The sequence below is a fragment of the Ranitomeya imitator genome, chromosome 4 (assembly GCF_032444005.1).
Source record: "Ranitomeya imitator isolate aRanImi1 chromosome 4, aRanImi1.pri, whole genome shotgun sequence".
Taxonomy (NCBI): Eukaryota; Metazoa; Chordata; class Amphibia; order Anura; family Dendrobatidae; genus Ranitomeya; species Ranitomeya imitator.
The window spans coordinates 353034390-353046744 of record NC_091285.1 but is presented as its reverse complement, the minus strand read 5'-3'; the positions used below and the strand labels follow the sequence as shown (position 1 = coordinate 353046744).

At 47.0% G+C, this 12355-nt stretch overlaps 1 protein-coding gene across 2 annotated transcripts in view; it reads right to left on the bottom strand.

Annotated features, from left to right (window-relative positions):
• LRRK2 (leucine rich repeat kinase 2) overlaps positions 1-12355 on the bottom strand; it is a 321822-nt gene that overhangs the window by 142838 nt on the left and 166629 nt on the right. For both annotated transcript variants that reach the window (XM_069765011.1, XM_069765012.1), the window contains exons 34-35: positions 7495-7583; positions 6956-7143 (exon numbers count right to left, since the gene is read on the bottom strand). In XM_069765011.1, coding sequence (XP_069621112.1) covers positions 6956-7143; positions 7495-7583 — 277 coding nt within the window. The remainder of the gene's footprint in view (positions 1-6955; positions 7144-7494; positions 7584-12355) is intronic.

Below are 12355 nucleotides of genomic sequence, written 5' to 3'. Positions count from 1 at the left end.
GACTAACTACCAAACGTCCCTTAAGGTTGTTGCACCCTCGGCCAATGAAGCTAGTCATCAACGCAACATCCCTTCCGGCAGTGTAGGACCACCATTTAGTGCACCACCTGCTGTATCTGTGCAGGTATCTTTGCCAGGCCAAAGCAGTCAGGGTCAGGGAATCACCAGTTTCGTAGTAGGAAACACTGCATCTAGGGCACCGGCGGCAACAATACCATCTCCCACCGTCTCTCAGTCTGCCATGTCCACCGGCACCCCCGCTAGTTCCACGATCTCCAGCTCTCCAGTCCAGCTCACCCTACATGAGACTATGGTTAGAAAAAGGAAATACTTAGCCTCGCATCCGCGTACACAGGGTTTGAACGCCCACATAGCTAGACTAATCTCGTTAGAGATGATGCCCTACCGGTTAGTTGAAAGCGAAGCTTTCAAAGACCTGATGGACTACGCTGTACCACGCTACGAGCTACCCAGTCGACACTTTTTTTCCAGAAAAGCCATCCCAGCCCTCCACCAGCATGTTAAAGAGCGCATCGTCCATGCACTCAGGCAATCTGTGAGCACAAAGGTGCACCTGACAACAGATGCATGGACCAGTAGGCATGGCCAGGGACGTTACGTGTCCATCACGGCACACTGGGTAAATGTGGTGGATTCAGGGTCCACAGGGGACAGCAAGTTTGGGACAGTTCTGCCTAGCCCACGGTCTAGTAAACAGTTGTCTGTAGCCGTTCGCACCCCCTCCTCCTCCTCCTCCTCCTCCTCGTCCTCCTGCAGAAGCAAGAGCTCGTCCACAGACCGCAGTCGCACAAACACTCCATCCGCACCTGCCACTGTTGCACACCAGGTCTCCCATTATGGGGCAGCTACTGGCATACGTCAGCAGGCTGTATTGGCTATGAAGTGTTTGGGCGACAATAGACACACCGCGGAAGTTCTGTCCGAGTTCTTGCAGCAAGAAACGCAGTCGTGGCTGGGCACTGTAGATCTTGAGGCAGGCAAGGTAGTGAGTGATAACGGAAGGAATTTCATGGCTGCCATCTCCCTTTCCCAACTGAAACACATTCCTTGCCTGGCTCACACCTTAAACCTGGTGGTGCAGTGCTTCCTGAAAAGTTATCCGGGGTTATCCGACCTGCTCCTCAAAGTGCGTGGACTTTGCGCACATATCCGCCGTTCGCCTGTACACTCCAGCCGTATGCAGACCTATCAGCGTTCTTTGAACCTTCCCCAGCATCGCCTAATCATAGACGTTGCAACAAGGTGGAACTCAACACTGCACATGCTTCAGAGACTGTGCGAACAGAGGCGGGCTGTTATGTTTTTGTGGGAGGATACACATACACGGGCAGGCAGTAGGATGGCAGACATGGAGTTGTCAGGTGTGCAGTGGTCGAAGATTCAAGACATGTGTCAAGTCCTTCAGTGTTTTGAGGAATGCACACGGCTGGTTAGTGCAGACAACGCCATAATAAGCATGAGCATCCCCCTAATGCGTCTGCTGATGCAAAGTTTGACGCACATAAAGGATCAGGCGTCTGCACCAGAGGAAGAGGAAAGCCTTGATGACAGTCAGCGATTGTCTGGTCAGGGCAGTGTACATGACGAGGTACCGGGCGAAGAGGAGGTGGAGGATGAGGAGGATGATGGGGATGAGTATATTTTTAATGAGGAAGCTTTCCCGGGGGCACGGGAAATTGGTGGCGTGGCAAGGCCGGGTTCTGGTTTTTTGAGGGACACAAGTGACGTAGATTTGCCTGCAACTGCCCCTCAACCAAGCACAACCGCAGATTTGACAACGGGAACTTTGGCCCACATGGCGGATTATGCCTTGCGTATCCTCAAAAGGGACACACGCATTACAAAAATGATGAACGATGACGATTACTGGTTGGCCTGCCTCCTTGATCCTCGCTATAAAGGCAAATTGCAAAATATTATGCCACATGAGAACTTGGAACTAATATTAGCAACAAAACAATCAACTCTTGTTGACCGTTTGCTTCTGGCATTCCCTGCACACAGCGCCCGTGATCGTTCTCACACGAGCTCCAGGGGCCAGCAGACCAGAGGTGTTAGAGGGGCAGAAATCAGAAGTGGCGTTGGCCAGAGGGGTTTTCTGACCAGGTTGTGGAGTGATTTTTCTATGACCGCAGACAGGACAGGTACTGCAGCATCAATTCAAAGTGACAGGAGACAACATTTGTCCAGTATGGTTACAAACTATTTTTCATCCCTTATCGACGTTCTCCCTCAACCGTCATTCCCATTTGATTACTGGGCATCCAAATTAGACACCTGGCCAGAATTGGCAGAATATGCATTGCAGGAGCTTGCTTGCCCGGCAGCTAGTGTCCTATCAGAAAGAGTATTCAGTGCTGCAGGTTCAATACTAACAGAAAAAAGGACTCGTCTGGCTACCCAAAATGTAGATGATCTAACCTTCATTAAAATGAACCACAACTGGATTTCAAAATCTTTTGCCCCACCCTGCCCGGCTGACACCTAGCTTTCCTATGAAAAGGTCTTGCCTGTGGACTATTCTGAATGACTTTTCCAATCTCGTAATTTTCTTCACCTGATTGTCCAGCATACGACATGTTTCCACCTCACGAAATGGCCAAACTCCCCACACGGGGCCGTGCTATCGCCACTTTGCGCTTGGACCCTTGAGAGTGCTGTTTGTCTGAAGAGGTGGGTGTGGCCGCTTTTGGTCGACGGCACTGCCACTGGGTCCCTCATAGTACAATAAAGTGTCTCTGGCGGTGGTGGTGCGCACCCAACGTCAGACACACCGTTGTAATATGAGGGGCCCTGTGCCTGTACCGCCGGCCACAAGACAGTTCCCCCCCCCCAGCTCAAACAGTGCTCTACCACTAGCAAAATTATCTCTCACAGCTTCACCAATGTGTAGTCTAGGCGCTGACATCCTTCAATGCCTGGCACTGACAATACCATTGTTTTGACATTTTTGTTATGTTAGGCCTTCGAAGCCTGTCTGCGGTCCCTTCTTTCTACAACTACTACACTGACCAGGCCACTGCTGGCCGTGTTACCCTGGAACCAATTTAAAAGTGCCTACAGTCAGCCCAATTTTGTTATGTTAGGCCTTCGAAGACTGTCTGCCGTCACTCCTTCCACTAGACTTCCACTGACCATACACTGCTGCCCATGTACCCCTGGAACCAATTTAAAGTGCCTACAGCCAGCCCAATTTTGTTATGTTAGGCCTTCGAAGCCTGTCTGCGGTCACTCCTTCCACTAGACTTCCACTGACCAGACCACTGCTGCCCGTGTACCCCTGGAACCAATTTAAAAGTGCCTACAGCCAGCCCAAGTTTGTTATGTTAGGCCTTGGAAGCCTGTCTGCGGTCACTCCTTCCACTAGACTTCCACTGACCAGACCACTGCTGCCCGTGTACCCCTGGAACCAATTTAAAAGTGCCTACAGCCAGCCCAAGTTTGTTATGTTAGGCCTTCGAAGCCTGTCTGCGGTCACTCCTTCCACTAGACTTCCACAGACCAGACCACTGCTGCCCGTGTACCCCTGGAACCAATTTAAAAGTGCCTACAGCCAGCCCAAGTTTGTTATGTTAGGCCTTGGAAGCCTGTCTGCGGTCACTCCTTCCACTAGACTTCCATTGACCAGACCACTGCTGCCCGTGTACCCCTGGAACCAATTTAAAAGTGCCTACAGCCAGCCCAAGTTTGTTATGTTAGGCCTTCGAAGCCTGTCTGCGGTCACTCCTTCCACTAGACTTCCACAGACCAGACCACTGCTGCCCGTGTACCCCTGGAACCAATTTAAAAGTGCCTACAGCCAGCCCAAGTTTGTTATGTTAGGCCTTGGAAGCCTGTCTGCGGTCACTCCTTCCACTAGACTTCCACTGACCAGACCACTGCTGCCCGTGTACCCCTGGAACCAATTTAAAAGTGCCTACAGCCAGCCCAAGTTTGTTATGTTAGGCCTTGGAAGCCTGTCTGCGGTCACTCCTTCCACTAGACTTCCACTGACCATACACTGCTGCCCATGTACCCCTGGAACAAATTTAAAAGTGCCTACAGCCAGCCCAAGTTTGTTATGTTAGGCCTTCGAAGCCTGTCTGCGTCCCGTTCTTTCAACTACAACTACACTGACCAGGCCACTGATGGCCGTGTTCCCCTGGAACCAATTTTAACTTGCCTACAGCCAGCCCAATGTTAGGCCTTTGATGCCTGTCTGCCGTCACTCCTTCCACTAGGCCTCCACTGACCTGTCTATTGCTGCCCGTGTACCCCTTGAACCAACATCATTAAATATAAAAAAAATTAATTTGATTATAAAAAATAAGATCGTGTTGAGATCTCAAATGCAGACATTTTAACAATCAAAACAAACACACAACAAATATCTGGAACTGTACTACAAAGGTCCAACAGCTACAATTTCTTTCTCCTGCAAGAAGTTAACTGAAAGTTTTTTGGAGTTGTTAACACAGATATGGCATCCACCGAGTGTTGTCCTGTCGCGTCTCCTTTAAATTATTTCCAATAAGATGTTAAACTATTAATTTAATAAAATCAATAATTAAAAAAATAATTGAGTAAGTCAAAAGCACATTGCAAATAAACATTAATTACAAATCAAGAAGCATGGCGCGTCCGAGGGTGAGTAGATACCGAATAAGAATATAATCACCCTCGGACGTGCAATGCTTATTTACAACAGCCTTCCTTCCTAAGAATCAGCCCTTTCGTGGTGTAGAGAGAGGTTGTGTTACACTCCAAGGTGTTCCCCGGGTTGCCTTTCATGAGCTTCGATCTTCCGGCTCTCGTTTAGTAGTTGGTGGAAAAGTACACAGCATTAGGCCTACAAAATGGGTATGGGGTGGAGAGAGATGGTGTGTTACACTCCAAGGTGTTCCCCAGGTTGCCTTTCCTGAGCTTCGATCTTCATGCTCTCGTTTAGTAGGTGTCGGAAAGTAGGCTGCATTAGGCCTACAAATTGGGTATGGGGTGGAGAGAGATGGTGTGTTACACTCCAAGGTGTTCCCCAGGTTTCCTTGCCATTGCTTCGGTCTTCCGACTCTCGTTTAGTAGTTGTAGAAAAGTACACAGCATTAGGCCTACAAAATGGGTATGGGGTGGAGAGAGATGGTGTGTTACACTCCAAGGTGTTCCCCAGGTTGCCTTTCCTGAGCTTCGATCTTCATGCTCTCGTTTAGTAGGTGTCGGAAAGTAGGCTGCATTAGGCCTAAAAAATGGGGAATGGGGTGGAGAGAGATGGTGTGTTACACTCCAAGGTGTTCCCCAGGTTTCCTTGCCATTGCTTCGGTCTTCCGACTCTCGTTTAGTAGTTGTAGAAAAGTACACTGCATTAGGCCTAAAAAATGGGTATGGGGTGGAGAGAGATGGTGTGTTACACTCCAAGGTGTTCCCCAGGTTGCCTTTCCTGAGCTTCGATCTTCATGCTCTCGTTTAGTAGGTGTCGGAAAGTAGGCTGCATTAGGCCTACAAATTGGGTATGGGGTGGAGAGAGATGGTGTGTTACACTCCAAGGTGTTCCCCAGGTTTCCTTGCCATTGCTTCGGTCTTCCGACTCTCGTTTAGTAGTTGTAGAAAAGTACACAGCATTAGGCCTACAAAATGGGTATGGGGTGGAGAGAGATGGTGTGTTACACTCCAAGGTGTTCCCCAGGTTGCCTTTCCTGAGCTTCTATCTTCAGGCTCTCATTAAATTGTGGTTAAATGGAACAACTGCATTTGGCGTACTAGTTGGTTTGGGGCCTACTATCGGTGTCTGCCACTCCTTGCTGTTCTCCTGGTTTCCTGTCCTGAAATACCATTTTCAGCCTCTCGTTAAGTAGTTGTTAATGTTAGACTGCATTTGGCCTACTAGTTGGGTTGGGGCCTACTATCGGTGTCTGCCACTCCTTGCTGTTCTCCTCCACTGAACAAAGCTGTGCCGCCTGTTTACTACGGTTGCCAATTTTGAACTGCATTTCGACTACTTACTGATTTGGCCCTACTCTCTGTGTCAGCCTCTCATTCCAGTTGTCCTCCACTGCAATGCCCCCTGGTTATTCCTGTGTTACCAATTTTGAACTGCATTTAGCCCACTTTCTTCTTTGGGCCTATATCTGTGTTTCCACTTCATCGTGCCCATTGCCCAGCCAGTGATAGATGAGTCTGCTGGTACATTGACCCATAACGCAACATTCCCCGTGCACGCTACACAACAACATTGTGACCCTGCTGAAAGTCAGGTTGCTCTTCCCGCATACCATACCACCTTACACGGGGACAAAGAGGAAGGTGCAGATGAAAGTGCAGGTTCCTTCATCAGGTGGGGGGAGGAATACTAGTTGGCGACGTCACTGGCACAGGGCCTCTCATAGTACGCAAAAGTGTTGCTGCCGGTGGGAGGCGCCCCCGCCGTGCAAACACACCGCTGTACTTTGAGGGGCCCTGTGCCAGTGCCAATGCCAACGAGTGGGCCCCCCCTGCTTGCTCAGGTTCACAGCCCTTGCAAAGTTGAAATACTTACCTCTCCCTGCTCCACTGCCGTGACGTGGTCCAGATTTCCTGGGCCCACTAATTACTTGAACCAGCCCTACCCCCCACAACTTTAGCCAAATGACCCCCAATTTCAAATGCCTTCCAATTATTATAAGGTAAATTACGCTTGACAAGCTTCATTAAGAAGAATGGATGGTTTTGACATTAAAATGGGCACTCTAGGTGTTTTCCTGGCCCCCACTCACTGCCGACTATGCTGCCCCATTGACTTGCATTGGGTTTCGTGTTTCGGTCGATCCCGACTTTACGTCATAATCGGCCGATTTCACTCGACCCGACTTTGGACATAGTCGGGTTTCGCAAAACCCGGCTCGACTCTAAAAAGGTCAAGGTCGCTCAACTCTAGTCAAGAGCATGCACAAGTGATCCAACGAATGACGTGTGCCAACGCCAATACCTGCTTGGAATGAGAAGTTGCTTTTCACTCAAGGGTAAAGCAATCTGAAACTTTTCCAGAAGCTTAAAATATTGTAAAATATAGTTTTCAGGAAATTTCTTCTTCTTAAATAGAAATTTTTCGACATCTAGACAGTGGATAATCCCTTTCGGATATCTGTGACATCCTTCAACTTTTACTGTCAAAATCTGAAAAGAAAGAAAAAAAAGAAAATATAAAAATCAACAGTAAAATATACATTTTCATTTATATTTGAGCAAATAAAAAGTTTACCGTTTTTTTCTATCTGGATGGTAAGTCACATGAATCATCAAAGTGTTCATTAGGGCACATATTTAAAAAATTAGGAATATGAGCAAAAGTTTCATTTTTTTCACTGTACAGAATGTAAAGAAAGACACTGTAGGAAATGTACTAATAATGTCACCTAAAGAAAATAAGAGATAAGCTCTTAATGCTAATTTTAATATGTAGACATTTTTTTTTATATTGTATGCTATCCGGGAAAAATAAATGCAGTGATAGACTAGAATAATAACCTGTGCCATTATTTTACAGAGCCATTCAGGGTCCACAAAATACAGATCTCGCAGCTGTAGAGCAGGGTCCTCAAAGTGCAGTAATACTCCTGCCAAAATATAAATGAAGAAAAAGCTATAAAGAAACGAGGATATAAATTAATTTTTCATTTTGAATATTAATAGACTCAAGAACAGATTATTATTTTTTATTTTTTAAACTATGCGCACCTATCAGTTAAATTAAATCTCTCACTGTAGCTGACATGCAGAGGTATAGTATAAATATACAGCTTTTCCCATAAATTGAAATGTTTTACAGCATTCTAATATATAAAGCAAATCATTTTCTATCTTGCCTTGGCAATTTAACATGGAGCGCCCCCAGACACAGGGCCACGAGTTCTCGGTTCCGGGCCTCTCTGGTTTGGTTCTGAGGCTGTCACGGTGGCTAGACCCGATCCGCGACCCTGCTAAGGGGCGTCCAATAAAGGTGGTACAGTCTATCAGGGATTCGTGACGCCACCTGTGGTGTTCGGTCAGGGTGACCGACGCTGCTGTGGGGTCCGCTGGGGTGATGGAATGGCAGCTGGATGGTATACCTGCCCACAGGTGAAGTATGTCCCCAGGGCTTCCCAGTAAGATGGATGGTGATGTTGTGAGGTGCAGTCAATAACGAGGACACAAGGTTGCAGTCTCTTTACCTCTTTACTGAAGACTTCAGGATCCTCAATCCAGAGCACGCTTAACAGGGCTATCTGAGACCGGCCGGTCCGATGGGCACATCCAGAGTTCCCTTTGCAGGTGGAAATCAGTGCCTACCACTAGCGCCTGTGTGTTGTAGTGCTACCCTGCTGAGCATTCGGAATAGTCCTCACAACTTCTGTTCTCGTTCGTTCGTTCTTTCTAATTCTCTCTCTCTTGTTCCAGATGTTACTAGTTTCTCGTCCCCCAGGTATGTTATGGCTAGGACGCACCCGTATGACAGGAAGGCTCAGAGCTCTTCTGGGACCCTAGAGACGCCCCTCTCCACACGTTGACCCCAATGTCTTCGTAGGAAATTTAAGGTAGACAGCCAACCTATAATTAACTGTCCTGCAGAGTTCGTAGTAAAGCCTAGAGTCAGTTACTCCAGCGGTGTTCCGGCCACCGGCTACGCGCCTCAGTAGGATGTTGCCTCGGTCTCACGGCACGACTCCTACTGGTTCTCCTTTGTGCTTTATCTCGTTTCTCACTGTTCCACAATATCCTTCCCCTCGTGTCACTTTCTTAGGATACCGCCGCGGGGTGTGCAGGCGCGGTTCCGTAACGTTCTGCTCTGTTCGCTAGGCACCTGCCAGGTTCCCACGCCCGACAGGGACCCTCCTGTGTCTTCTCCCTGAAACACCCCCTGCCACGGGATGTTGCCTGAATCCAACCCAGTCAGCTTCTCACTAACTTCCTATCCAACTCCTAGTTTTACCAGTGTGAGGAGTGGCCCAATAAATAAAGCCTTTTTCTCCCCCTAGTGGCCGGAGTGTGAAGTGTAATGTGTGCTGGTGATACCTGGTCAGTAGAATTCCTTCAGTGCCATCAGACGTACCATCACTCCCCTTAGCGGCAGAGTGTCATACTGCAACAACCAGATCTCTGGGGCGCTGCAAACACATTTACGATTAGAGCATTTTGCTTCTCAACCACCAGTCACATATTAGTGATTGTGCACACATGACAATATTAAGACCCTAACTTCATTATATGTGGGGCTATCAAAATAATGTGTTTCATTTTGCTAAGGCTGGTTTCACATTTGCTTTTGAAAACGCAGCGTTTTAAACGCAAACGCATTTGGTGAAAAAACGCGTTTAAACGCTGCATTTTTTAGGCGCATGCGTTTTTGCATGTTTTAACACAAACGCGGTGTTTTGACGCGTTTACATGCGTTTTTTCCTGCGTTTGCATTTTTGAAACGCATGATGAGAAGTGTGTGACAGCTGCCAATCATCAAAATCAACTAGAAAACCCACTATAAACAGAAATACCTAGGGTTAGAGTCCCTAGTAACCAAAGGGATCCTAACCCTAACCCAAACTCTAACCCTAACCCAAACTCTAACCCTAACCCAAACCCTAACCCAAACTCTAACCCTAACCCAAACTCTAACCCTAACCCAAACTCTAACCCTAACCCAAACTCTAACCCTAACACAAACCCTAACCCTAAACCTAGCCCTAACCCTAGGGATCCTAACCCTAACCCAAACTCTAACCCTAACCCAAACTCTAACCCGAACACAAACCCTAACCCAAACTCCAACCCTAACACAAACCCTAACCCTAGCCCTAACCCTAGGGATCCTAACCCTAACCCTAGGGATCCTAACCCTAACCCTTAGGGTTAGGGTTAGGATCCCTTAGGGTTAGGGTTGGGGGGGTGGCTTATCAGTGTGTATTCTTGTGTTTTTCTATGCGTTTACATAGACATCAATAATTTCCGGCAAAAAAACGCCGCTAGAAAGTACTACATGTTGCATTTCTGCAACACAACGCATGCAGAGAAAAAACGCATGCGTCGTCAAAACGCATGCAAAAAAAGTTTTTAACCCCTATCTGACCTCGGTCGGGATAGTACGTCCGAGGTCAGATCCCCTGCTTTGATGCAGGGCTCCGCGGTGAGCCCGCATCAAAGCCGTGACATGTCAGCTGTTTTGAACAGCTGACATGTGCCCGTAATAAGCGCGGGCAGAATTGCGATCTGCCCGCACCTATTAACTAGTTAAATGCCGCTGTCAAACGTAGACAGCGGCATTTAACTACCGCTTCCAGGCGGGCGGCCGGAAATGACGTCATCGCCGACCCCCGTCACATGATCGGGGGTCGGCGATGCGTCAGGATGGTAACCATAGAGGTCCTAGAGACCTCTATGGTTACTGATCACCGGTGGCTGTGAGCGCCACCCTGTGGCCGGCGCTCACAGCACACCTCCATTTCTGCTACATAGCAGCGATCAGCAGATCGCTGCTATGTTGCAGAGGCGATCGAGTTGTGCCTGCCTCTAGCCTCCAATGGAGGCTATTGAAGCATGGCAAAAGTAAAAAAAAAAAAAAGTAAAAAAAAAATGTGAAAAAAATAAAAAAAATATAAAAGTTTAAATCACCCCCTTTCGCCCCAATCAAAATAAATCAATAATAAAAAAAAAATCAAATCTACACATATTTGGTATCGCCGCGCTCAGAATCGCCCGATCTATCAATTAAAAAAAAGCATTAACCTGATCGCTAAAGGGCATAGCGAGAAAAAAAATTCGAAACGCCAGAATTACGTTTTTTGGGTCGCCGCGACATTGCATTAAAATGCAATAACGGGCGATCAAAAGAACGTATCTGCACCAAAATGCTATTATTAAAAACGCCAGCTCGGCACGCAAAAAATAAGCCCTCAACCGACCCCAGATCACGAAAAATGGAGACGCTTCGAGTATCAGAAAATGGCACAATTTTTTTTTTTTTTAGCAAAGTTTGGAATTTTTTTTCACCACTTAGATAAAAAATAACCTAGTCATGTTAGGTGTCTATGAACTCATACTGACCTGGAGAATCATAATGGCAGGTCAGTTTCAGCATTTAGTGAACCTAGCAAAAAAGCCAAACAAAAAACAAGTGTGGGATTGCACTTTTTTTGCAATTTCACCGCACTTGGAATTTTTTTCCCGTTTTCTAGTACACGACATGCTAAAACCAATGATGTAGTTCAAAAGTACAACTCGTCACGCAAAAAATAAGCCCTCACATGGCCAAACTGACGGAAAAATAAAAAAGTTATGGCTCTGGGAAGGAGGGGAGTGAAAAACGAACACGGAAAAACGAAAAATCCCAAGGTCATGAAGGGGTTAATGTTAAGTATAGGGGGGGGGGAAACGCATGCTTTTTTTGCGCAAAAACGAAAAAAAAAAAAACGCAAATGTGAAACCAGCCTAACACGGATTTTTTTTTTTAAAACCTTTTTTATGGTAATATTTTTTTCTCTTTTTTTTTTCTACATAAAATGTTAGGATTGTATGACTGATGACCGGAGCCATAGCAACATTTTGGGTTGGTATGGACTGTGTGGCTCATAGACACCAGTAAAGCATTCAAGGGCTTTTCACTTTCTGGAAATTGGACCAAAACACTGTAAAATACCTAAAATAACAAACAGAACTAATACATACCTTCCAGAGTTCCAAGACCAGGTCCCCACCTCTTCTCGGATCTCTGTGTTTTGGCTGGAGTGGTGACCTTACGTCAATAACGTGCATCACTGTGGCCAATCACTGAGCTCGGAAGCTTGTATCATCTTAGCTCAGTGACTGGCTACAGCGGTGATCAGCGCAGTCAACTGTTATGACCTGGTGGTTAGGAGCACCCGGAATGACCTGATAGTTAAACCTCATACAGGACGAGCTCTGGGATGTGGGAGCTCTGCTGACCGCAAGCCCTAATCCTATCGCACACACTAAAAATAGCCGTGGAGCGCTCCTGACGCTCCCTAGGCGCCTCGTCACAGCCTAAGGACTAGCTAGCCCTAGAGATAGAAAATAAAGCCTACCTTGCCTCAGAGAAATTCCCCAAAGGTAAAGGAAGCCCCCCACATATATTGACTGTGAGTAAAGATGAAAGTCACAAACGCAGAAATGAAACAGGTTTCAGCAAAGGGAGGCCAGACTTACTAAATAGACAGAGGATAGGAAAGGTAACTTTGCGATCAGCACAAAAACCTACAAAAGACCACGCAGAGTGTGCAAAAAAGACCTCCGCACTGACTCACGGTGCGGAGGGGCCACTCTGCATCCCAGAGCTTCCAGCTAGCAGGACAAAATCATGATAACCAGCTGGACAAGAAAACAGTGAACAAATAATGACTAT